At 35.9% G+C, this 26,167-nt stretch overlaps 1 protein-coding gene across 1 annotated transcript in view; it reads left to right on the top strand.

Annotated features, from left to right (window-relative positions):
* LOC128015624 (inactive tyrosine-protein kinase transmembrane receptor ROR1-like) overlaps positions 1-25,876 on the top strand; it is a 100,851-nt gene extending 74,975 nt beyond the window's left edge. Inside the window, exons 3-9 of the mRNA XM_052599636.1 lie at positions 2,152-2,439; positions 3,338-3,374; positions 17,494-17,621; positions 18,290-18,607; positions 18,700-18,945; positions 19,713-19,921; positions 21,834-25,876. Coding sequence (XP_052455596.1) covers positions 2,152-2,439; positions 3,338-3,374; positions 17,494-17,621; positions 18,290-18,607; positions 18,700-18,945; positions 19,713-19,921; positions 21,834-23,273 — 2,666 coding nt within the window. The 3' untranslated portion in view covers positions 23,274-25,876. The remainder of the gene's footprint in view (positions 1-2,151; positions 2,440-3,337; positions 3,375-17,493; positions 17,622-18,289; positions 18,608-18,699; positions 18,946-19,712; positions 19,922-21,833) is intronic.
* Positions 25,877-26,167: the final 291 nt, after the last annotated feature.

The raw sequence follows: 26,167 nt of genomic DNA, 5'->3' as shown, positions 1-26,167 counted from the left end.
TCTTTTACACTTAGACTACTGTTTGAAAACCCCTGGACTAGTGTATTTCAGATTGAACATAGAGTCAATATAATATATATTTTTTCTTTCTTTCTTTTTTTTTAAGACATCTTTTTTTTTTTTTTTTTTTTTTTTTTTTTTAGATCCAATCCTCATATTCCTGATATTATGGTCAACAAAATTTTGCTCAAAACTACTAAGAGGTTCCTGGTAATCCTAGATGCAGTTTTCTGAACTCTGCTGTCTGGTGTAGTTCAGACTGCACTGGTGTTTCAGAAAGGTGAATGGTAGTCAGGGGAATTGAACCCCCTCCCCAGCAGGACTGTTATTGTGGATGTACCTGCACAGCTGTGGGCCCTGCGGCTGCTTACCCTGCCTGTAACCCTGGGGGACCGCACTCATGGCTCCCTCTCAATATACTTTTATTAATTTTCTCGTCAAAGTCACATTCCTTGCACTGCACCAGAGTCTGACCTCCTGTGAGAAGTTGCCACTGAATTTGAAGAGAAGGAAGAAGAAAGCTTCCAACCACTATAAATTCAGACTTCAGTGAAGTATTGTGACACAACATGTCAACCAGAAGAATGTATTTCATAGTTTTACCATTATGATTTATCATATCATGTACCTCATGGATTCACAGACAGTTTTCACTGTTTCAGAGAGTTGTATAATGCACAACAGAACAGAATTTTAAGATGGGCGTGGCTTGAAAATGATTATGTTATGTCTTTAATGGAGGAATGAACTGCTCATCTCATGAAAAGTAGTAAATGGCACATTGGACCAGAAGCAGCAGTACAATTTAAAAACGATTCACTATAATTATTAATTGACTAAGTATAAAATTATTATATATTATTATATTATTATTATTATTTTAAGTAATTCTTTCTATAGAAACCTTTTTAGTATTTTTACGTTTGGAACCCCATTTTTGCACTGGTATTTATTTTATATATTTTTAGTAATTCATTTATTTTGTTGTAGTAATTATAGTCACTGAACAATGGCCTACCCTATTAGACTCTTTTTTTATCATGAGTAAGTATTGACAGAATGTTGGACTGTATGTATGATATGCTCATAGTAAATCCGCGCTGAGTGAGAGGAAAAGTTTACTTTCACTCTTTGCTTCTTGGCTGCACCAGTAGGGCTTGTCAGGATGCCATCAAGAGCCTGTCAGAGCATGTCTGCCAAACCGATCATATGGCTCCACAGGAAGTACCAGTAAACTCTACAGAGGTTAAAATTATTTGTATGTACCAACTTTGACTGTCTGGTTTTTGCCAAGATGATCTAATTAGTATTCATAGGAATTTCTAGTGTACACTTTTTATTTAAATTTCTTTCACAAGTTTTCAGTCCTGTCTTTGGTTTGGATGTTGGTCTTTTGGACTGCACGTTTCAGTGTCTATTCAAGCGTACAAATAATGGATTTGTGCTAAAACCACACTACTTACTAATACTGATAATATTGCATTGTTTTTACAAGCACAAACACATACCATTGTATGGTATATCCACTCTAACCCCAATTCTGGTTGAGGTCCTTCACCACAAAGTGTTTCTGCATACCATCTGTGTAACTTTCCCATGGATTTGAAGTGCTACCTCATGCGTTCCCCTCTATGGCCTTAGTCAGACCAGAATGGGTCAGATCTGCTGAGCTCACTGCAAGCGCTTTTATTTCCCTCCCACCACTCATGAAATATTGGGGGTTGTCATGTTTTTGCTGGCCTCTTATCAAAGTTAGCTGTAGCCCTGGCAAGACAGATTTTGTAGAGACAGAAGTTTCCAAAAGCTTCAAGAGGTTTTTCCGTCCTCTCTGGTGATATCCACCCCGATGAGACAAACTAATGATTTACCACCTAGTGGCAACCGCTAAATATCATGTAAAGAATTCCTAACTGGCAGCTTAGAGGTATTTTGCACATCGTATGCTCATATATAGTTGAAAATACACTCTAACACTAAGAAAACCCTCTAAGAAAAAACTGCATGTCATATAATAGTGGTTTAAAGGATTAGTTCTGTCTTTATTGCTCCCCCTCCTACTGTTGACTTTTTTCACCACTAGTCCCTTTGGGTAATTTGAGTGAGCTAGTTACAATCTACGTTTTCAATAACTTTTCTGTCTTGTCCTTTCAGATCACTTTCTCAGGCTGGATGCTCCAATGAATAACATCACTACCTCCCTCGGACAGACAGCTGAGTTACATTGCCACGTTTCAGGGAATCCACCACCTACAGTCCGCTGGCTTAAAAACGACGCCCCTGTTGTCCAGGAACCGCGGCGTGTCTCTTACAGACCCGCTTCGTATGGCTCCCGCCTAAGAATCCGAAACCTGGACACCACAGACACCGGCTACTTCCAGTGTGTGGCTACCAACACCTATGGCACAGTATCTACCACAGGAATCCTGTTTGTCAAGTTCGGTGAGTTTTTTTGGGAATTTAACAATATCTTGATGATTTCATAATTAGGTGACTAACTGACGCATTGCAGAAATACTTTAGGTCTGTGTGTTTAAACACATCCCATCTCAGAGGGTCATCTTTGCTAGCTGAGGAAACATTAGGGGGTTCTCGGTTATGTTTTTTTGTTAAGTATCCACTTTGTCTCAGATGTTTCTCCTAAAAATTTTTTTGGAAAAACAATTGCAACAAATCTCAGCAAACCAAATTCCAACATTTGTTGTGTTAACCCTGTTGCTGATGCTATTAACCAGCCTTAAAGGGAGAGATAGTTCACCCAGGAATGCAGATTATCACCATTTACTCACTCTCATTTCATTACCAACCGGTATGACTTTCTTTCCTCTGTGGGACATATTTTGGAAAATATCTTTGTTCCGTTTTGCCGGTTCTTTTGTTCATTCCTCGCATCTCTCCCGTCTGCTGATTTGATTTTCGTCACAGTCTATTTTCGTCTCGTCCTTTATTCGTTGACGATAATGTCAATCAATTTAGTCATAGTTTTAGTCTCCATCAGTGCCTTCTATTTTAGTTTTCGTTTCGTTTTCGTCCGCAAAAATATATTCCTGACGAAAATAATGACGAAAATATTTAGTCAACGAAATTAACACTGCATTAAATATGATAAATAGTTTGAGAAATTAGTAGCATTTCCAAAATTTGTAGTATTCATAATATAAACAGTAGGTACAGATTCCGAAGTGTGCATCCAATGGACACTTTACTATCTCATGAGGCTACAAATTTAATTCATGCTACATACATTTATGCTATATAAAACATACTGTTTTATGGTTGTGACGTTAATTTTGACGTTAAAAGCATGTTGTTAAAAATGTATACTGCCTCTTTCTCCCAGATCCAGCTCCCACCCCTCTGTCTGGAAGGCCTTCACCGTAAGTCCATTTTCCTTTCCTCTCTGCTGTACCCCATCTAAAAACCTCTATTATGTCATTAAATATAGCATGGCAAAAGGGGAAAAAACTTTGCATAGGCAAATAATGATTTCCTCCTTCAAGAGTTGATTGCCTAAAGCGTTTCCATTTTATGTGTGAGTGGATGATGTAGACCTGCACGAAAAGGAATGCATGTTCTTGTCTGTAGATTATGTATTCTATGTTAGACTGGGACTTCTCTTACTGTGACTTAAGTTTAAAATTTCCAACCTATATTTGCAACCTATATTACATTTTGTGTATTTTAATGAGTGTATTTGGATAAGGATGTAAATAATGTGATTTGATTATAGTTTGTTACTAAATCGGTTTACAGTAAGTAACTTAGGGATCTGGGTTTAAAACGTATAATTTTATTCAACAAGGATGAATTAATTAAAAGTGGCTTTTTATATTTCAAGTGCTATTTTCTATTTCAAATAAATCCTGAAAAGCTTGTGTCACAGCATCCACAAAAATATTAAGCAGCACACTAATGATAAGAAATGTTTCTTGAGCAACAAATTAGCATATTAGATTAATTTCTGAAGGATAATGCGATAAGTAATGGCTACTGGGAATTCAGCTTTGCTATCAAAGAAATCAGTTACATTTTAAAAATATATTAAAATAGAAAACATTTATATTAAATTATAATAATATTCTACAAATTTACAGTTTTACGGTTTTGTATAATTTATAATTTTAGAGTTGAATCATTCAATTAAATGTTGTATTATTTAAATATAAAAGTTATAAATCATTCAATTATGTAATCAATGCATTGCATTTTTCATTATGATTTATTTTACTGTCACTGCTATCTCAAATGAATTTTTAAGTTTTATACTGGAATTCAGGTTTAAAATGAAAAAAAAATGCAATGAAATCTACATTGCAATTCTAGTAGTTAATTTCAGATGTTTATCAGTAAGTACATTATATGTGGTAAGTAAAGACTATTTTGAACATTTCTGATTTATAAATGTTGCATTCCAGAAACTTTAGCAGGCCAGTTCTAGGTTACCAAAGAAAAGTGAAGATATTGTCCATAATGCTTGCCTGTGTCTTGTTTAAGGCTGTATAGGAACTGTAGTATTTGTATTTCTAACTTCATTAAAATCAGCCTGTTTGTGCTAATATTTATAATCATGTTCTCCACAAGTTTACAGACAGTACATTAATACACTGCCTTCATTTTTCTCTTTTAATCTTACCATATTTTCATGCTGCATGCTTCAACACCTATTGTAGTCAGTTAGCATGGTAGCGTAGATTTATAATAGCATATGTTTTTGTTGTTGTTTTTGTTAGATCCTAGTTATTCTCTCAATGTACTGCTGTGGAAATTTAGTAAGTCGTTTTTGCCCTCACTGGCATCTTCTCATATTATGTAGCAAGTTGACCCACTGCTAGAAGTAAACGATCACGTGGTTTTTATTTACAGTACTGATGCAAATCTGAAAGTGCTGCAGATTTCATTTCTAAGCTTTGTGGATAGTCCCCATCCAAATCAAAGTCTGAACCCATGACCGTTTGACGTGACTGGCCATGCTCCAAATCACATTAATATTGATTAAAGTCCACAAACCCGTCTGTGTGCGTCTAAGCCTCGTACACAGATGAAAACCCGGCTCATTTTGGACCAGCTGCCGTCATTGCGCTGAGGTGCACAGAGATCCCTTTGAGCCATATGTTTTTTTCAATGGTAATCATTACTGTCATCATCAAATCAAGTCGTCATGTCAGCTTCCATCAAGACCAACAGGGTCAGTATGCTGTTTGTTTTTCTTTACGCTCTTTTCCTTTTTTTTTTGCTTCCTTTCTTTCCAGAGAACTATCAAAGTGTCAATCTCGTCTTGGTACGAGGTACCTGGTAAAGAGTGTGAGGAGAGTGTTCCTGGTGATGTGTTGTGGCTGGGACTCTAATGAAACTCTTCCCTTTAATGAACTCCAGAGCAGAGGTGTGTTTGCAGACCTGGTGTCAATTTATAGACTGAGACCTGAACTGGACACAGCTAGTCTTAAGCTAGCCTTGTAGTGTGGAAAAGAGGAAATTTGAGAGAAGGTGGGGAGGGGTATTGATGTCTGAAGAGCAAAAGGTCAATGAATAGGCAGAGTAAAAGGGATGAGGCACGAAAAGGACAGAATGAGGTGACACATTCATAGATTAACAGTGTAACAGTACAAGGCAGCTTGTTTTTATACATTCTGAAATTTTACATTCTGATTTTTGAAAACTGTAGTGGTTTAGTGCTTGGAATTTTTTTTGTGTAAAATTCTAAATATTCTGATTAATGGCTTGGTTCTAGGAATGTGACATCTGTAGCTGAAGATGTTTTGAGTGTGGGGACTCTTTAAGCACTGACTCCAGCTTCAGTCCACTCCTTGTGACACTCTTCCAAGTTCTTGAATCGGCTTTTCGAGACAATCTTTCAAAGGCTGTGTTCATCCCTGTTGCTTGTGCACCTTTTCCTAACACACTTTTAGTCAACTTTCTCTGAATATATTTTGATAAAGCACTCTGTGAAGAGCCAGCCCTTTCAGCAATGACCTTCTGTGGCTCACCCTCCTTGTGGAGGGTGTTGATGATCATCTTCTGGACAACTGTCAAGTCAGTAGTATTAATATTTAGATTTTAGTAATATTTAGATTTTTTTGAACCCTCAGATTCCAGATTTTCAAATAGTTGCATCTCGGCCACATTTTGTGCTAACAAACCATGCATCAATAGAGAGCATATTATTCACCTTTAGATGATGTATAAATTAAAAAAAATGTATCATTATGGTTTTGTGGTCCAGTGTCACATATTTCAAAATTGCTACTTAGATTTGCTAACAGTGCCACAGTGACTTACATTCAATTAATTAAAACAGTTAAAACATATTTCTTTAATGTCCCACAGAAGAAAGAAAGTCGCACAGGTCTTGAATAGCATGATTATGTGTGAATGATGACAGACTTTTCAATTTTGAGTGAACTATCCCTTTAGGAGTTTAACCATAATGGAGTCCCATGAGCCCTTTATGACACAGGAGTTTGTTTGTTTGATGAGGGCGGATTTGGCTTTGATTCAGTGATGTGAGGTTAACTCTGCTTTATCTTTTGCAAACGGAAGGACTTGAAAAGGTGAGCTGGTCTCAAAACAGCGGGTAGGGGCAACGTCTACAAACAGTCCCCTGTTGTGTCTAGCGCGTCTCAGATGATCACCACAGCTGCACATCATGATTACTCACACTGAAGACCTTATTCATAGACTTTTTAATAAATGCAATATGTTTTCTTCCCACTTTTCACTGCCCCTCACTTTTAACATTGCCTTTTTATGGGGACCACCTGGAAAGGAGGTAATCGAACACCATAGATGAGGAATGGGCATGAACCTTGAGAGAAGAAACAATGGTCAGTGTTGTTCTGGCCCAAATGTCAGCCATCCTGGAGGGGAGAGAGTTCTCAGCATCACACCTCTTTCACTCACTGTCTCACTTGCTGATGCTTTTGCTGTGTTTTTGAGAAGCATAGTAGGAAAAATTGAATAGAGAATAAATAACTTTTAAGGAAGACAAATGACTCATCACCAAGTACTTTCTGTGCTTTATTGAAGCCTTCAGTGTGTTGAAATTGTTACCTTGCCTTGTCATGCCCTCTCACGCCGTTGCAATACACGCTGGGAGTTTTTCAGTTGCAGGCCTTGAAAATGAATACCCCTTTACAGTTAACATTTTTGATTCTCATTTTTAGCTCTACAGTATGTCTGTCTGCCATCACTTGCCTCTTTCAGAATGAGTTGCCTTCAGTTGAAAGTTATGGACATTAATCATAGTGGCCGAGCTGCTAATGTTATCCTTATCAAAATATCATTCATTTACTGTAAATAAACATGATTTCTTTACTGTGATTTTTGGACGAAGAGACATAGCCACAATGCAGTTGTGCTGCTGGCCTCCGATAAAACGTCAGCAGAATTTTAAATAGTAGGTGCTTGAACCATATACGGCCCCACATTTCTTTAAGGTTGTTTATAACATCCCCCTTTTCCTGTTTGAAAAGATGAATACTACTGTCACTGGCTTGTCAAGTCTGTTAAAGTTTTCCTGGCTGTTTGAAAGGGAACAATTGCTGTTTTAACTGGCCTGCTGAATGGTGGACCTAACTGTTCTTAACAAAGTCCAGACCATTGTTCGCTCAATGCTGGGCGATCAGGGTACGGGAGCTCAAGATATCCCAGAAGCCTCAGCATTGTGTGAATGGGGACCTGGTTTTGAGTAACGGCTACAATAATATTTCTGAAAGCTATTCAAGTGCTTCGGTTTTAAAAAGCCCTCCATTTCAAAAAGGATTTCACAAAGGGCTCTCATAACTTCTGTTCTGTATTTTTGGTGTTTAGGTTCTGCCATTCAGTCTTGATGCAATATATTTGATTCTTAAAGCTTTTGAAGAGATATTAGGTTATTCAGAACCAGGTCACGGTGGTGGGTTGTTATGGACGATAATTTAACTGTAAAGTTATGAAAATAAGTAGCAGCTGTTTGTATATGGTTTTGAATTGGCACATTGAGTTACAGGACTTGTACAAGCAACTCAGATTTATTGCAAGGTCGTAGTCCTTCGTGTTTTTTTCTTTTTTTCTCAAAGAGATTTTTAATCTAATGGGAGACATTACCCTTGGAACTGGTCACTATATATCTACTGATGCCAGTTTTCCACCTTAGAGTTAAAAAGTGGCAATGTGTGTGTGTGTGTGGGGGTGGGGGGGTTACATTATGTCTTTATGTTTTATAATTGCGTCTATATTAGACAATTGTGATTTTTTTTTTTTTTTTACATTTAACCATTTTGACTTTATATCACACAATGTGACTTTTTATGATTTTATTTTTACATATTTTTTTATGGCTCATATAAACAACACTTACAGTCCAAAAATATGACTAGCATGTCATTATAGCCACTGTATAGTTAGTGGTTTTCCACAACATTTTTGCTCAACATTTATATTGTTTACAATTTATCTGCTGACTTGACCGAAGATGCACTTGTTTGTTGTAGCTTTAAAATAGGTTCTAATAACTGCATAAAACTAGCTCATCATGCGAGCAGACGCAAGCTCGGTCAAGATTTAAATCTCTACCTTGTTATGGAGTTCTTTTAACTAAGTGTTGATTGACTGAAAATTGGAGCTTTAATATGAGTCTCTTGGTATGTGACCTTTGACCTGGTATGCTCTGTGGTGGAGGTGCATTCTGAAACTTGAGACTGACCTTTCGTCAAAACATCTTTTCCAGTCTCTGGGCAAGCAGTGCGGGTCAGCATACCTCCCCAGCACCCCATACGACGCCATATTAACCTCTACCACTCAATAACATCAGCAGACCACACCGCCCTGCCCCTGCCTTAGACAGCCTGTTTATCTTTATTTTATTAGTCCATTAATATATGCCGGCTGGTTTTAGGTCATCACAGACAAAAATATTTTCATTTCAGTTGGATACATGAAGGTTGGTTCTAAACAATTCTATACATTCTCACAACTTACAAAAGTATAATGGGTGTGTACATTTTTATTTATGAAATATAAATATAACTTTGTGGGTGTGTCATAATCATAATAATTTTAAGACCTCTCAAAAAAAAAACTGCTTATAATCAAAAAATACAAATATAGGTTTTTCATGTCTTCTCCTTCTATTTATGATGTCATTTTCTAAATATTATTCATCCTATCATGTAATGTACATTTTGAACTACAGTAGTACTTTATGGTATTTTATACTTTATATTATGTATTCAGAAAATACCCAGTCTCTCTCTCTCTCTCTCTCTCATTCTCACACAGTCTTCTGACTTTCCTTTTTCTATTAACTCTCTGCCCCGCACTCTCTCCTCAAGTTTTTCTACTAACAAAGTCTGGCAGCCAAAGGCTTCTGATTTTTATCCGTTTGAGCTATAGCGGACACACGTTTGGACACACAACTGTAAATATGAATGAAAGCTCAGAAACACTTTATTTTTCTCTCTTCTTTCCACTAAGGAAATTAATTATGCCTTATTCCCATTACTTTTAGAGGGACATGGGGCCAGTTAATTTGCTTTTATTGGGAGAGCATGAATTTTATTCCCAGGGCCCCTCTCAAATGGATAACCCCTTACCTGTAGCGCAAGTTCCTTTCTTTTTTAATATGCTTTGGATATGGATAAGCTTTGGATATGCTAAGGTTATAAAATAATGTCTTAGTGAAGATAGTTTAATTATATATATAATGTATAATGATGTGTTCTGTTGATATGGACAGAGATAAATAGGTCATGCTTAAGGAAAGCAGAGACAGTTGTGTACAGTGAGACTATATATTAATATATATCCTGGTTTACATGGAGTCCTTTTGTTTTCCTACACCTGGATGTAAGCCTTGAGGAATGCATAATTACTCAAGGTTCCCCACTCTCTATAATTACACACTGGCTGTGTTAAGCATGCATGTTTTTGTTATTTAAACATCCGTGTTTGATTTTGATCTTTACACTTTGGCTTTGTAAATCATAAGGTGTGACAAATAGCAAGCACACATCAAAACATGGTGTAGAAGCTTTCTCGTATAAAGGTTGTTTTTTGCTTTGCTTAGTGATTATGAGTCATGTTGTCAGTTTAGTTGTGCTGTGCCAATTCTTTCAGCCAACACTGATCACAGCATGAACTTCAGGTGCTTTTTTTGGCAGACTAACTTAGATTCACAGTCATCAGGATTCAGGTTTATAACTTTCACACTAGCGGATACATACAGACCCAACATCTATTCAAACACACACATGCACACAATGAGTATGAAATCAGAGTTGTGCCACCTAGTATTCAGCAAAAAACCCTGTCTTATTCACTGAGCATCACAGATTAACCATTTTGTGTTCAATAGTAACACAATTTAATGTAATTTAAGAGAATAGTTCACCCAAAAATGTAAATAGCTGAAGATGTACTCATCCTCAGGCCATCAAAGATGTAGTTGTGTTTGCTTTTTACTGGAACAGATCTGGAGAAATGTAGGATTACAACACTTGCTCACCAATGGATCCACTTCAGTGAATGGGTGCCGTCAGAACGAGTCAAAACAGCTGATAAAAGCATGAGTCTAGTCTATCAGCTGATTTCTCGTGATGCAAAAATCAGCAGTTTTGCATGATAAACAAACCATAATCTGAATTTTTGAACGTCAAACCATTGCTTCCATCCAAAATGTTAGTCTCCTTTATCCTATTGCTTTCTCCAATGAAAAAGATGTCTCGTCTGAATCAGGAGAGAAATATGCACAGATCAAGCAATGTTTACAAGCAAAAACAGTCCAAAACAATTGTGGGCAAGTATGTTGGAGGGTTTTGATGTGAGAGGACAACAGGGGAAAGAGTTTTTCACTGGTTATTATGGATTATGGACTGATATTTTGGCCAGAAGTGACGTTGAATGTTAAAATCCCGTAATTATGGATTTATTGCAAACAGCAGCTTTTCAGATAAAAAGTCGTTCATTGATAAACAAGAGTCTTGTGGATTATTGTGAGGTTTTTATCAGCTGTTTGAGCTCTCATTCTGATGGCACCCATTCACTGCAGATGATACACTGATGAGCAAGTAATGTAATTCCACATTTCTGCAAATCAGTTCTGATGAAGAAATAAGCTCATCTACATCTGGGATGGCTTATGGGTAAGTACATTTTCAGTTAAGTTTTATTTTGGGGTGAACTATTCCTTCAATTAAAGTCTTTGTGTAAAATTATATGTATATGTATGTATGTATGTATGTGTATATATATATATATATATATATATACATATATACATATATACATACATATATATGTATATATAGCTTCTGAGAACTTTGCTTTGATGAAAATAGCAGGATACCACTGTATTGATCAAAATTAATGTTGTTCTCATTCCTGTAATGAATTAATTCTGTCATGATCAATATAAAAATGGCAAAGAAGTATCTCTCATAATTTGTATATATATATATATATATATATATACACATACATACATACATACATACATATATACATATATATATATATATATATATATATATATATATATATATATATATATATATATATACATAATTAATACAAATTATGAGAGATGCTTCTTTGCCATTTTTATATTGATCATGACAGAATTAATTCATTACAGGAATGAGAACAACATTAATTTTGATCAATACTGTGGTATCCTGCTATTTTCATCAAAGCAAAGTTCTCAGAAGCTTTACAAGATGGAGGACTATGGCATGCAAACTGTTTACGGTATTAATTTTGTGGGTGTGTTTGCACCGTTATCTAGTTAGCATGATTACTTTAGTTTTTCAGATGCAATGCAGACCAGCATGTGCAAGTAAACAGCTCTGTCAGTTGGCACAATTCACTTTTTGTTTACTACTACTAATCACTTGTTTTGTGACACCTCAGCTGGTCAGTTCTGTTTGTTATTGAATGATCAGTGCACATTGTGGTTAAGTGAATAGAAAAACAAACATGGACTATTTTTTTCCATGTATGTTGTCACCTCTCGTCCTAATGGGCTCCTAACAGCTTGACCTTTCTGCCCTCTTTTGTTTAGCAAATCACTCAAATGCACATTGTATAAGCAAATCGTCTATGGGGGTTATAATACACCCATACAGCCAATCTCCAGATTATTTGCTCTCAGGGGATGTTTCTAAATATATATTATATATATAATTGCAGATTTAATCAGGCTTTTGTCAGATGTTGATGGATGTGGAGCTGTCAGGATAACAAGAAAATACCAGTGACATTTCATGGTTCCTGATGCTAATTTTGATACATTTTTATTTATTTGTACACATACTATTTAACAAGTTTTATATATATACATATATATATATATATATATATATATATATATATATATATATATATATGTGTGTGTGTGTGTGTGTGTGTGTGTGTTTGTGTGTGTAAACAATTAAATAAAAGATGAAATGGCATGGACCTTCAGATATTTTTCAATTAAATAATTTCCTCAATGTCAGTTTTAAGTTATTCCTTTTTTTTTTGTTTTTTTTGTCAGTAATCATATATTTTGTATAAGGATAATAAATTGTTGTATTAATATTATTGTGAACTAACTTGTTTTTAAGTCGTTGTTTTGAGCAGTTTTCTCTTTTTTTCTTATTGTTAATTAATAATCATTAAATAATACAATAATTTAATAATATTTTTTACATAAACAGGAATGTCAATAATATTATTATAAAGGATCAAGTTCAAGTACAAATATTAACATTAGTGTTATTATACAGGCGTTTCTGTCAACTAACATGAATTACATATTACTGATTTCTTTACAATAATACATTGTCAAGACAAGCATTATGATTTTGTTCAACGTCTGCTCAGATCACATGTCTATTCTTTGACTGTAATATGCATGCCCCATTTCTCTTTTTCTGGGAGATCTCAGGAGTCACAGGGCTGTGTCCTTTGCTTCTGTAATAGAGGCTGCTACTGTGGTAGTGTAACCTAAGGACTCTTTCCTCTTTTTCTACACAACTCCTAATGAGAGTCCCTCAGTGGCTGTCTTTCCCTTCCTCTTGAGGTGCAGTCACGGACCACAGGCCTCCCTGTATCAGGGACAATCCTGTCCACTGTTACCCATGTACCCCCACCCCTCCGATTGTTACATATACTGCCACTGACCCGGGTCAAATTTTAACTGAGGAGTAAACCTGACTGAATTAGATCTTCTCTTTTTCAAAAATCTAAATTCAAAAATGTGTTTTACATCTGGCATAAAGAACAGTCTCAAAAGCCTCAAAGATTTTGTGTGTATCCAATGAAAAAGGTCTATTTTACAGATTCAGGCAATTTGCCCATCTTCAGAAACTCTATTCTGGAATGCCCTCATACTTGTAGTAACAAAAAAAGTTAAGATGTTTGGGAATGTGTTTCATCAAAACAGCACCGATAATATGGACATTAACATTCATGTTCATATTCATGCTCACAGTCACTGAGAACTGAGATTCAAACACCATCATTGCTATCATGGTACGCAGAATATTTGAGATGAAAATATTGAGTGTTATAAACATGAGCACATAAAATATGACATGAATTTGGATGTGAACAGAAAATAAGAACATGTATCACTGTTGAGCTCATAAAATGTTAAAGAGAGGTGATCTAAGACCAGAGTTTAGGAAGAATCCTTTAGTCATGGAAAACAAGCATTTTATGTTAAGGGATAAATCTTTCAAAAAATATAGTGTGCTTCTAATATACAAGTAGATACAGGGCAGTAGGTTATTACAACTAAACAAGAATTTTCAGCATTACTAATATACGAGACTTCTGTAGATTTTCACTTAAAGGAATAGAATCTCAATAAAGTAGAATGTCATAGAAAAATTCATTTATTTCAGTAATTCAACTAAAATTGTAGAACTTGTGTATTAAATAAATTCAGTGCACACAGACTGACGTAGTCTAAGTCTTTGGATCTTTTAATTGTGATGAGTTTAGCTTACATTTAACAAAAACCCACCAATTCACTCTCAACAAATTAGAATACTTCATAAAAACAATAATACAAATATATATATTTTTTGTGAATTGTTGGCCTTTTGGAAAGTATGTTCATTTAATGTACATGTACCACAGTCTTAAACTACTTCAGTCTGTGTGCAATGAATTTATTTAATACACGAGTTTCACAATTTGAATTGAATTATTGAAATAAATGAACTTTTCCACGATATTCTAATTTATTGAGATGCACTTGTACTCACCCCCTCAGAGCATTCTAGATGGAGAAGAGTTTGTTTCTTCATCAGAACAGATTTAGCATTGCATGTCTACAGTGAATGGGTGCCGTCAGAATGAGTCCAAACAGCTGTTACAAACATCCCTGTAAACCACAAGCAATCCACACAACTTCAGTCCATCAATTTATGACTTGTGAAGCAAAAACCTATGTGTTTGTAAGAAACAAATCCATGATTAAGGTGTTCTCCAAATCTGTTCTGATTAAGAAACTCATCTGCATCTTATATGGTGAATAACTATAATTTGTATGTCAGTACAAAAAGAAAGATAACCAATTGGTATGTCATTTGTATATCAGTCCAAAAATATACAAATAAATAAATAACCAATCATTGTTGTGTCAGTGGACAGAATGATGATATCAAGCTGATTGTGGACCAGTTTTACTATACTTTAATATCTTAATAATTTCCATGATGTTTCCAGAAATGTAAATCACATGTTTTCCATGATCGTGGGAGCCCTTCAAGTGAGTCTATCTACAATTAGTTTTTTTAATGTAGGCCAGTGAGTCTCTTGATCTTTTAATGTACTAACAGGAGTCAGATCTGCTTATTTCAAAATCACATTTCTGCATTCCAAAACTGAGTATCTCACAGTCAATAGTGATCAACCTTTCTGCTAAATTTTAAGCGGAGCAGCATATGGAAAAAAAAATATTTTATTTAAAAAGTGTTGGAAACATCTTTGGGAGGAGTTTTTGACTCCTTAGTGGATACAGAAGGAGGGAGAGTGGCTAAAAATATGGAGTAGGCTTTAGGCCAGGCAGATTGGAGATTGTTTCCGGATGGGAATATCTTGAGACTCCAGGGCATGTTCAGTAACACTGATGACACAAAGTTTTCTGAAGAATCCCATTTTTCTTAGATGGTCGAAATTGGGTTTATATTAATATAGTCAATAAAACAAAAGGGACAATTCCAAATAATAAGAAACTTTCAAATTAGTTTAATTCTTTCTTTATTAAAATATTTTTTTGAATAAATACAATTTAGTAAGTTATGTTTAATAAATTAATTAAGAACTAATAAAGAATACAAAATAAGAGTAATCTGTGGTCTCAAAATGTTGAGCCCCTTTGTATAATTGGATGGTTTTGACTACACACTCTGAAGAATAGGCCACTCTGAAACGATGAAACATCAATCTTGGTAATATTTAATGTGCATCTCTCTCAGGTTGATTTCTGTGCTACTCAGCGCACAGGGGAGCATTTTAGACTCCTCACTCCTTCCTGTCTCGACTCAATAGGTTTAACAGGAGATTTTAAGCGTCCTGCAGGAATTCCAAAATGTGCTTGATCTGAAGAGCATGGTGAAAAGCATGTCATGTTTTGTGTGTGCAGAACTTTATCTTGTTACATCACTGTCACAGTTCAGTTAACACAGTTTGCTCATACTTTTCCTTTAGTTATCACTCATTTTCAGTTGGCTCTGATGAGTAAAGAAATGCCCTGGACTTCCTTCTGTTTATACAAACCACAGGCTTCTTAAGAAACACATACAGACTGATGAACTGGAGTGTGTTCATGTATATGTGCGTGTCTAAGACAGCATGAGAGAATGCAAGGGGTAGAGAAAGTTGAAAAAATATATATATTATGCTAAAATAGGTTGTAATTCTCCACAACAACTGTTCCTCCTTGTCATTAAGCTTTCTGTGGGTGGCCACAGTTACCAATGCATTCTTATGTGACGCACATGCTGGCGAGCTGTGAAACTTTTCCAGTGTCTGTCACTGTGCTGGATTCTTGAGCTGGCCTGAATGAGCACACTAAAGTTTAGATTGAACTGTTTTTACATAATACATGACAGGACACATTTTGAACAAAACTGTTTCACCAAAACAGAACTGTAGTGTTAGCATGGGGATGGTGTCAAATTGTAATGCCATGGTACTTTGATATATTCCATTGCAAAATATAAATGAGTAAGTTTGGAGTTTGGACAAGTTTGGAGTCAGTATGAAAAAAAATACTCTTATTCAGCAAGGATGCATTAAATTGATCAAAAGTGACAGTAAAGACTTTTACATTGTTATATTTTTTTTTTTTATTCAAGAATCCTAAAACAGGCATCAAGGTTTCTGCAAAAAAAAAAATATATATATATATATATATATATATATATATATTAAGCAGCACAACCATTTTCCGTCATACTGCTGATATTAAAAATCTTCTTTTAAAAAACAAAATCTTACAGACCCCAAACTTTTAAACGCTGTTGTATATATATTTAAACAAAACTGGCACGAATAAACTGACAATAATTGAAAATGGCAAAATAACTTTTATTTCCAAGTTGATAGACAATCACTACTGCAGCATGAAGTTATTTGGCAAAAATGTAATGTAATATTGTTTAAAACATCTGTATAACAATATAAAAGACCAAAGAATAATATTTATTCTTCTAGTTTGAGTATTTTTAAAGAATAGTATGCAGTATATACAGTATATAATGTAGACTCCTCTGTAAATAATTTAGTTTTCCATTCCAAACATGTCCAGATTGAGTGCTAATATCTGGATTAAAGTTTGACAGTTCTTTGACTTTTGACCTGTGACCTTCCAAACACCTGCTTTTCATTAACACCCCCAACTTTTGGTTTTGTTTTTGATTTGTTTTTTTCAAATTTTGTCTGTTTATTTGAACTGTTTATAACCTGATCATTGTTTTTCTCTCATTTCTTGTCTTACACATTATAAAGTCAAATTGTTTCGGTTTACCGCACTGCAAATCACTGGAGTCCAGCAGTGACTCAGTCTTTGCTTTCTTCTCATAGTGTATATATGGATGCTATACGCTTTTTTTCGAGAACCACCCGTTCATATGGTTTAAATTACAGGGTATGACATGCAGACACAGAACATAACGTCTTTTTTATTATTTACGATATGTTGAATGCTTTAAATGATATATCCAGGTCTGTATTATATTCCATTTGAATGTATTTTTCAGATGTTGGATTTGTAATGTATAGATTGATTAAATATGCTGTGCTGTGGGGTTGCAGCTGTATGTATTTGTGTGATACAGTGGTGCTTACTACCCTCTAGTGTTAAAGTCAAAACTACAACAGTAGATTAATTCTCTCTGCCATAAAAGAGACTACAATGATGTGAAAAAAGCCAGAGTAGGGGGAATCTGGGCTGAATATTGTTTTTAAGGCCTGCTAACCGAGTTTACCATAATTAACATGCACATTTCATGTTTGTTTTGTTTTTAGAGAGGATTTTGAAGAGGAAGGTTTCTGCCAGCCGTATAGAGGGATTGCGTGCGCTCGCTTCATAGGAAACAGGAGCATCTTCGTGGACTCGCTGCAGATGCAGGGCGAGATTGAGACCCAAATCACAGGTAAGCCCTTTAAAAAAAAAATTCACTCCTCAGTCCTTACAAAAGACATTTCAAAACAACTCTACTGTACAGACTTCAGTCCAAGTTTGAAAACAGCTTTTGCCAGCTAGACTGTGTTTCTGGACATTTATGATGGTCATACATGGACATTTATCATGGTATTCTTTGAGCTATGTGAATATAGTAATTATTCAGGACCATCTTATATATCTGCCATGGTATTTCAATCTGATATCATATCTTTACTATAGTACCGCCCGCCTTCCTTTTTTCAAGGGAAAAGTTATGTATTCCGAGAGAGTTTTTTTTTTAAGGCTAAATCTTGATATCACATACATACATATGGATTGGACTAAGCCTGGCTTCAGTTTTAAATTTGAATAGTTTTTTGTTTTCTGTGACGAATTTTACAATTGTAGCCACACAGGCATTCACTGTGGTTTATTCTCTCAAGAGTGAGCAGTCAGTTTGTTTTTAAATCACACAGCTCCTTGCAAAACCACAACAATTCACCAGAACTTTGTCTCGTTGTTGTTTGTGTGTAAGGTATAATTTCCCTCGAATACAACTAGATTGTTACGTAGCTTAATGGAATCCATAATGGCTTATTCTTGCTTTCAAATCTGCAGGAAACCCCTGTGTAAAGGCTTGATTCTGTTTTTTTTTAGCGGCTTTCACCATGATTGGCACCTCCAATCACCTGTCAGATCGCTGCTCCCAGTTCGCTATCCCATCCTTGTGCCACTTTGCCTTCCCCACATGTGACCGCAGCTCTGGCATGGACAAACCCCGGGACTTGTGCAAAGACGAGTGTGAGATTCTGGAGAACGACCTGTGTAAGACGGAGTACATCATCGCTCGTTCTAACCCCCTCATCCTCAAGCGCCTCAAATTGCCCAACTGTGAAGAACTGGCCGCTTTGGACAGTCCAGAGGCTGCTAACTGCATGAGAATAGGGATCCCAATAGCAGAGACAATAAATAAAAGTAAGTATTTTGTGTAATTATAAAAAAATGACTTGTCAAAATGCTATTTTATTGAAAAACTAAGTCAATTATCCTCTTCTTTTCCATTTTAGGCCACAAATGTTATAACAACAGTGGTTCAGACTACCGCGGGACAGTCAGCGTGACTAAATCTGGTCGTCAGTGTCAGCCGTGGAACTCGCAGTATCCCCACAGCCACACCTTCCTGGCTATGCGCTTCCCAGAGCTCAACGGGGGACATTCCTACTGTCGCAACCCCGGCAACAAGCACGATGCTCCCTGGTGCTTCACCTTAGATGAGAGTGTGCACATGGAGCTCTGCGACATTCCTCCTTGTGGTGAGATGCACTACTCGTATTGGCATATGACTATGTTCAGAATAGCATACTACACTCATACTATTTTCAAAATATACAGTATGCATGTGACTTTTCTTTATGCACGGAATACCAGTAAGAACTACTGAATTTGCTAAATGCTGTATCCCACAATGAAATGTGCTATAGTATTATTTATAAGCCTAGACTATTATAGTATTTATTAAAAATATAATTTGATAACATTTTTATACTGCATTTAATATAACTTTTATTAACTTTTATTAGTTAGTTGCAAAGCCAGCATTTCAAAAAAAAAAAAAAATTCTAATAACACATTTTATTTCAGCTTAATTTTAACTGCTAAATTTAAACTTTTTTTAACAGTAACAATAACAGCAAAGGGAAAGTGTGATGAGAACAATAAATATGATTTCCTTTTTTTGTTTAATTATTTAACTGGACTGCAAAGAGTTTAAATATTTGTACACTAAATCTGGTCAAAAAAATGTAAGTATTTTTTAAATCATAACAAGGTCAACTGCATTATTAAATAAACTATTGTACATGTTCTTTTTTTAAAAAATGTATGCAGTCTATAGTACTTTTTTCAGTATGCAGTATGCTAGTATTTGATTCTGGACACAGCCAAACTTGGGTAATCTGTGAAAGATTTTACTCCAAAACATATTTTCAATGAGCACTGCTTTAGTTTGACTGCAAATTGTTGTTATAACAGAATTATCATAAGCTTTTAGTTCATATATTTGTCTATTGATTGTCCCCAGATTTGCCCAAGCATGGCAGCAGCAGTATGGGGATCCTCTACATCCTGGTACCAAGCGTTGCTATACCGCTAGCCATCGCCCTGCTGTTCTTCTTCATCTGTGTGTGTCGAAACAACCAGAAAGCCTCACGTCCACCAGCCCCACGCCAGCCCAAACCAGTACGTGGTCAGAACGTGGAGATGTCCATGCTCACAGCATACAAACCAAAGGTGAGATGTTACTACTAACAGATCATAACCAACTATGAAAGTGCATCTACACCACAGTGTACTGTATCAGTGGATTTCAACACAAAAACCTGCATTTTATTCTCTTAAGTCATTTTTGATAGTGAACTGGGTGCTAAAACAACAGATCATGTGTTTTCATCCACTGGAGTTGTGGGGTATTCTCATAACATTTGAATTAGTGTATAGTCCTGGGTTAAGGGGCACTGCACAAATAGGAGGAATTTAAATATAATCATATTGTTATCATTCCATTTGGATCATTCAAAGCAGATTCTAATAAGATTTTTGCTTGAAAACGGTTTTTCTTTGCTTTTTCTTCTTGGTTGCTGTTTATAGAGACATTTTACAAACAAATATTTCGATGAGGCGATGGTAGTTCCATTTAGCTCCAGTATTAATCAGACCTTCTGACTCCCTGAAGTGCTGTTTGTATCTGTAACACTTTGAGACCTCTCATCTGCAGTCTCAGCCGCAGGCTAAAGTTCAGACTTAGGTCATTCAAAGGTCGCCATTCACTTAAAAAAGGGATGAGACATCTTTAGCCTCGGGATGAGTTGATGCTTACACAAAACATCTGCTTCTTTCAAAGAAAGAGACCCTTATCATTTATTTTAACGCTGTTAATTTCTCTGCTGAATGTAGCTGTGACCTTTTTTATTTCCTGTTTCATGAGCCAGAGTCTTGTCCATACCAGTCACACAACATTATGCATATTACATACATCTTTATCACTCTTATAGAGGATAAAACAACATTGAATCACAGTGACTGTTACGTAAGTGGTAAGACAGCTTCTGCGAAATACATAAATGTATAAGACAGTGAGAATATTTTAAGAGTAAACAGAGGTTTTATGCATTTCTGTGGTCAGTGGTTGAGGTTGGAGCATGTCTTATTCTTCAGCAACAGAGCAAGATTAAAAACAAAGCTACAACAGCTTCTTCATAAATTTAAACTGTCAAAAAATTTATTAAAGCATGACTATTATACCACACCTTTTCAGTCAAATTAGGTAATTTAATTATTAATTTAATTTAACATTTAATAATTCAAGCATATTTCATCCACTGATGAAGTACATTTGGCATTATCTAATTATCTCTTAATGTTATGCTTTAACAACAAAAATAATGTTATTATTAACATTCCTCTAGTAATGTGACATTTCGCAAATCTCAGAACTACTTTTGAGAACTTATTGTACATCCATATGTGTGTGTGTGTGTGTGTGTGTGTGTGTGTGTGTGTGTGTGTGTGTGTGTGTATATATATATATATATATATATATATATATATATATACTAGTGCTGTCAAATCGATTCCAAAATAATAGATTTTGTTTAAATTATATGTGTGAGTACTATACATATTTATATTTATATGTATATAAATCCACTCCATACATGTATATATTTAAGAAATATTTGCATGTTTATATACATTCATATTAATATAAATATACATATATATTACAAATATTATGCAAATATTTCTTAAATATATACATCTATTTGTGTGTATTTGTATATACACAGTACACACATATATTATGTAAACACAAACTTTTATTTCGGATGTGATTATTCACAATTAATCGTGATTAATTATATATATAATATTTGTTTTGGTCATTGCTGTAGAACAATGAGATTACATTAGAGCATCAATTGACAGTGATATCATAAATATGACAGTGATTTCATAAGTGCAAATGCGTAGGAATGTAAACGGGTTACATAATAAGGTCCAACATTATAAGGCATAGCACAGTATGTCATTTGTTTTACATAATGTTACTTGACCACAAATCTTTTACTACATTGTTGGCTCATATATGCAATAATAAATTTGCCACCCCAGTCTTACCTTTCTATTTCCTTCTCTTTTGTAGAGTAAAGCCAAAGAGCTTCCTCTGTCTGCAGTGCACTTCATGGAGGAGTTGGGAGAGAGCAACTTTGGTCAAATCTATAAAGGCCACCTGTACCTGCCAGGCATGGAGCAAGCTCAGCTAGTGGCCATAAAAACACTGAAGGACATCTCAAGTGCACAACAGTGGGGCGATTTCCAGCAGGAAGCATCTGTCCTGGCTGAACTTCATCATCCCAATGTGGTTTGTCTCCTGGGTGTCGTGACCCAGGAGCAGCCCGTCTGCATGCTCTTCGAGTTTCTAGCTCAAGGGGACCTCCACGAGTTCCTCATCATGCGCTCTCCACACTCAGACGTGGGCTGCAGTAGCGACGAAGACGGTACCATCAAATCCAGCCTCGACCATGGAGACTTTCTTCACCTGGCCATTCAAGTCGCAGCCGGGATGGAGTACCTAGCAAGCCATCTTTACGTCCACAAAGACCTCGCGGCAAGAAACATTCTGGTTGGTGAGCAACTTCACATCAAGATTTCCGATCTTGGCTTGTCAAGAGAAATCTACACCTCCGATTATTACAGAGTCCAGCCCAAAACGCTCCTTCCGATTCGCTGGATGCCACCAGAAGCCATCTTTTACGGGAAGTACACAACAGACTCTGACATTTGGGCGTTCGGTGTGGTTCTGTGGGAGATCTTCAGCTTCGGCCTGCAGCCTTATTATGGTTTCAGCAACCAGGAAGTGATGGAGATGCTGCGGAAGAGGCAGCTGCTGCCCTGCCCGGAGGATTGCCCCCCTCATATGTACGTGCTGATGACCGAGTGCTGGCAGGAGGGTCCCGCTCGAAGACCGAGATTCAAAGACATCCACGCCCGACTACGTGCTTGGGAGGGTCTGTCCTCCCACGCCAGCTCCAGCACACCATCAGGAGGCAACGCCACCACCCAGACTACCTCTCTGAGCGCCAGCCCCGTCAGCAACCTCAGCAGCCCGCGCTATGCTGGATACATCTACGGACCTCCGCAGAGCCTCCCACCAGGACAAATCGCAGGTTTCATGGCAGCACAGATTCCTCAAAACCAGCGTTTTATACCTGTAAATGGATACCCTATCCCAACAGGCTATGCTGCCTTCCCTGCTGCCCATTTCGCGCCATCTCAGGGCCCTCCACAGGTGGTGCAGCACTGCCCTCCGCCGAAGAGCCGGTCGCCCAGCAGCGCCAGCGGCTCAACCAGCACGGGTCATGTGACCAGCATCCCCTCAACAGGCTCCAATCATGACGCCAATACACCTTTGCTTTCTCATTGTGTCACTCTGACACCCATGACAGCAGTGCCAGGTGGCACAATGGCAGTTTTTGGACATATGACACAGAAGACTATGCAAATAGACCCAAGTCAGGCAGCGCTGCTGGCTGACACTAACAGACTGATGTACAGTGAATCCTTCATCACTGCCGATTTGTGAATAGATGTGTTGTCCTGTATATTGGTTTATTGAATTATTGATATTTTAATGTTTTTTTTTTCTCCTTGTAAATATGAGATAGCCTGAACAAAATGCGAAAGTTTATATTTTAATGTTGTTTTATAAATGTGTTTTTAAGGAAACTTGTATATTCACAAATGCTCTGTGAAGTTCATGCCAATTTTTCAACTTAGTATGACTAAACGTGGCCTTCATATGTCCTTTTTTTTCAACCAGAACTTTAAAATCATGCTCTTTCACTGTTATTTTTGACCGAGCTTTGGGTTTATCACCAGACTTTTTCACTCATCTATGACTTCCTGGAAGGCTTCAGAATGTCTTGGTCTCTATCCCGTCATTGCATTTTGGAATTATTGAATCAGTCAAATTGCTTTAATATTGCGATGAAATCCAACCCTATAGCAGATGTTCCCAAATTAAGGGAATAGTTTTGCAAAAATATATCACTGATGCCTTAAAATGAAAATAAAATTTGTGGTAACACTTTCTAAGAAGCCTGTATTTATAATAAAGTATAAAGGTATTCTTAAGACATTATAATTAATACATAATGCATTAAAAAAAAGGATAATATGTTGCATCATCTCATAAATAATCATAAAAACAATTACTTTACTACATATTTACTATATCTTACTACATCTTGTGAGTGGTTGAGGTTTTTTCCTGAGGTTAATTTTAAGTTTACTGTGAGCTAGTTTAAGCTCAGTTGCAAAGTAACTTATCAACAGTTGTCTAAAGGGTACCATCAAAATAACCATACTGATATTACAATAGAAGTAGTTCAAAACAAATTTGTACACATTCATCTGATCGGATACCTTATTATTAAAAAATAGTAGTAGACCAAGACCACTTTTAAATAATAAGACCACATATAAAGCCTTCTGGATGTTTTCATGAAGACTTTGTATTTGTCATTTTGCAGTAAAAACACTAAAAAGATGTACTGTGTTATTGTGCAGATCTTAAACAGTGGCAGGATATGAGACTTATAATACATTATAACTGTGGGAAATATTATTCACTCTAACTTAAGTGAATACAACATGTTCATTGTGTGTTATAAATCATCATACTCTTAACAGCTATAACCACAATAAGTAGGTATTATAATACATTAAAACTGTTCTTATGATTATTTATGAATTGAAATAACATATTACTATGCATTATTCATTAATTATGAAGAATAGCCTTATAATGAATTATAAATACCGGCTTCATAGAAAAATGTTGCTTTAATTATGGCCACCATATGAGCTTACATCTCATTATAAATGTGGGAGAGAATGTGTTCTGTGACATTCTTCTGTTACTGTGAAGGCATTCAAGTCATTTCAACACATGAGACACACCAGGGCTGTGTTCGCTGTAAGCAAATGAGCCAGTGACTTCTCAGGCAACATTTTTGTTTCTAAGGTACATCCTGAAACTGATTTCGGCAGGCTTCTGAAACGGGCTAATGATCTACAACAAAATAGCGAGAACTTTGGTGTTAACCAAGAAGATATTGACTTTATACAATAGTATTCATTTCTTGCTAGGAATTAAAGAAAGTGTGTCAGGTGTCATTTTTTCCCTTTTAGTTCAACTATCATGGAATCGCACACGTACAATAGTGGGATATCGTCAGCAGATGAAGAAATCTTAGTTGATAGATGTGACACAATCTTTGGATTCAGAAGTGTCTTTTTGCCCTCCTACCTCCGTATGCAGCATATTTAATCTTTCAGATTATTTACAAATGTTTTTTTTATTTATTATTTTTTTTTTTTGCCATTGAGCAATATAGCTGAAATCCAGGCAACCAGAAAACATTCACATGATTTCTATGTATATTCTATATAACCCAGAGCATATTAATATTTTTAACTGGATAGCAATTTATTTGTCTAAACGAGTCGTCAAATGTTCACATCACTGTTGGCAAAGCGTATGTGAATCTGTAATAACTGATGCAGAACAGTTTTTTTTTGTTGTTGTTTGTTTGTTTTTACAATAAACTCCTCACTACCTATAGAATGTAATGTCTAAAAATTCCTCTAGAGGTCAGTGTCAGACCGCGACTCTGAATGAATGAAGTTCTTTACACTTGTCTCATGTTAATACTGTATGTGCCTGCAATTTACAGCTTTGATTTGATATTTGTTAACTTTATTCTCTATCTCTCTGAGTTTGTAGCTTGTTTAATCTCTTAAACTTTCACAGAAACAGAGATGAAACAAATCACTTTAGTAAGCAGCTGTGTGTAATGTTCATTCACATTGTGGTTTGTTGCTATGCAACTATTTAATTCAGCAACACCCTTTTCCTGTGTTGAAGACAATCAAGAATTTATCTTTTATGCTGGGTACAGTGTTTGTGGAGACATGATTGCTTGTGACCTATGAAATGCGTTTTGGACAGTCTCATGATGCGTCATGATATTTCATGAACAGCAGTTATGCATAAAAAACTGATGTGTAGATCAATAGTTTATTTTTATATGATTGTGACACAATTTTACATCAATATTGCAGTCTTATTATTGTACATCTGAACATTCAGTGTGTTGACATTATAAAAGCCACTTAAAGAAACAGCTTGGTTCAATGTCATTTCTCTTTCATGTGTTCTGTAATGATCTCATGTCAGTGTACATCATTAACATATCTTTCAAAGGTTATCTTCATGTTTCATATATAATATATTAAGCTAACTGCTCTCATATTATATCACATGCCACAAACAGACCTCAAATTAACATTAAATCAATAACGTGATTTCACCAGAAGAGGGCAATGTAGTGTTAGTTTGATTTCAAACATTAAGCTATTCTGCTGATGTGCTCTCTTGACTGTTGGTTTCTTGCCTATTAAATTGTACTTGTT

The sequence above is a fragment of the Carassius gibelio genome, chromosome A6, assembly GCF_023724105.1.
Source record: "Carassius gibelio isolate Cgi1373 ecotype wild population from Czech Republic chromosome A6, carGib1.2-hapl.c, whole genome shotgun sequence".
In the NCBI taxonomy this organism is placed as follows: Eukaryota; Metazoa; Chordata; class Actinopteri; order Cypriniformes; family Cyprinidae; genus Carassius; species Carassius gibelio.
This window is presented reverse-complemented; position numbering and strand designations above follow the sequence as displayed.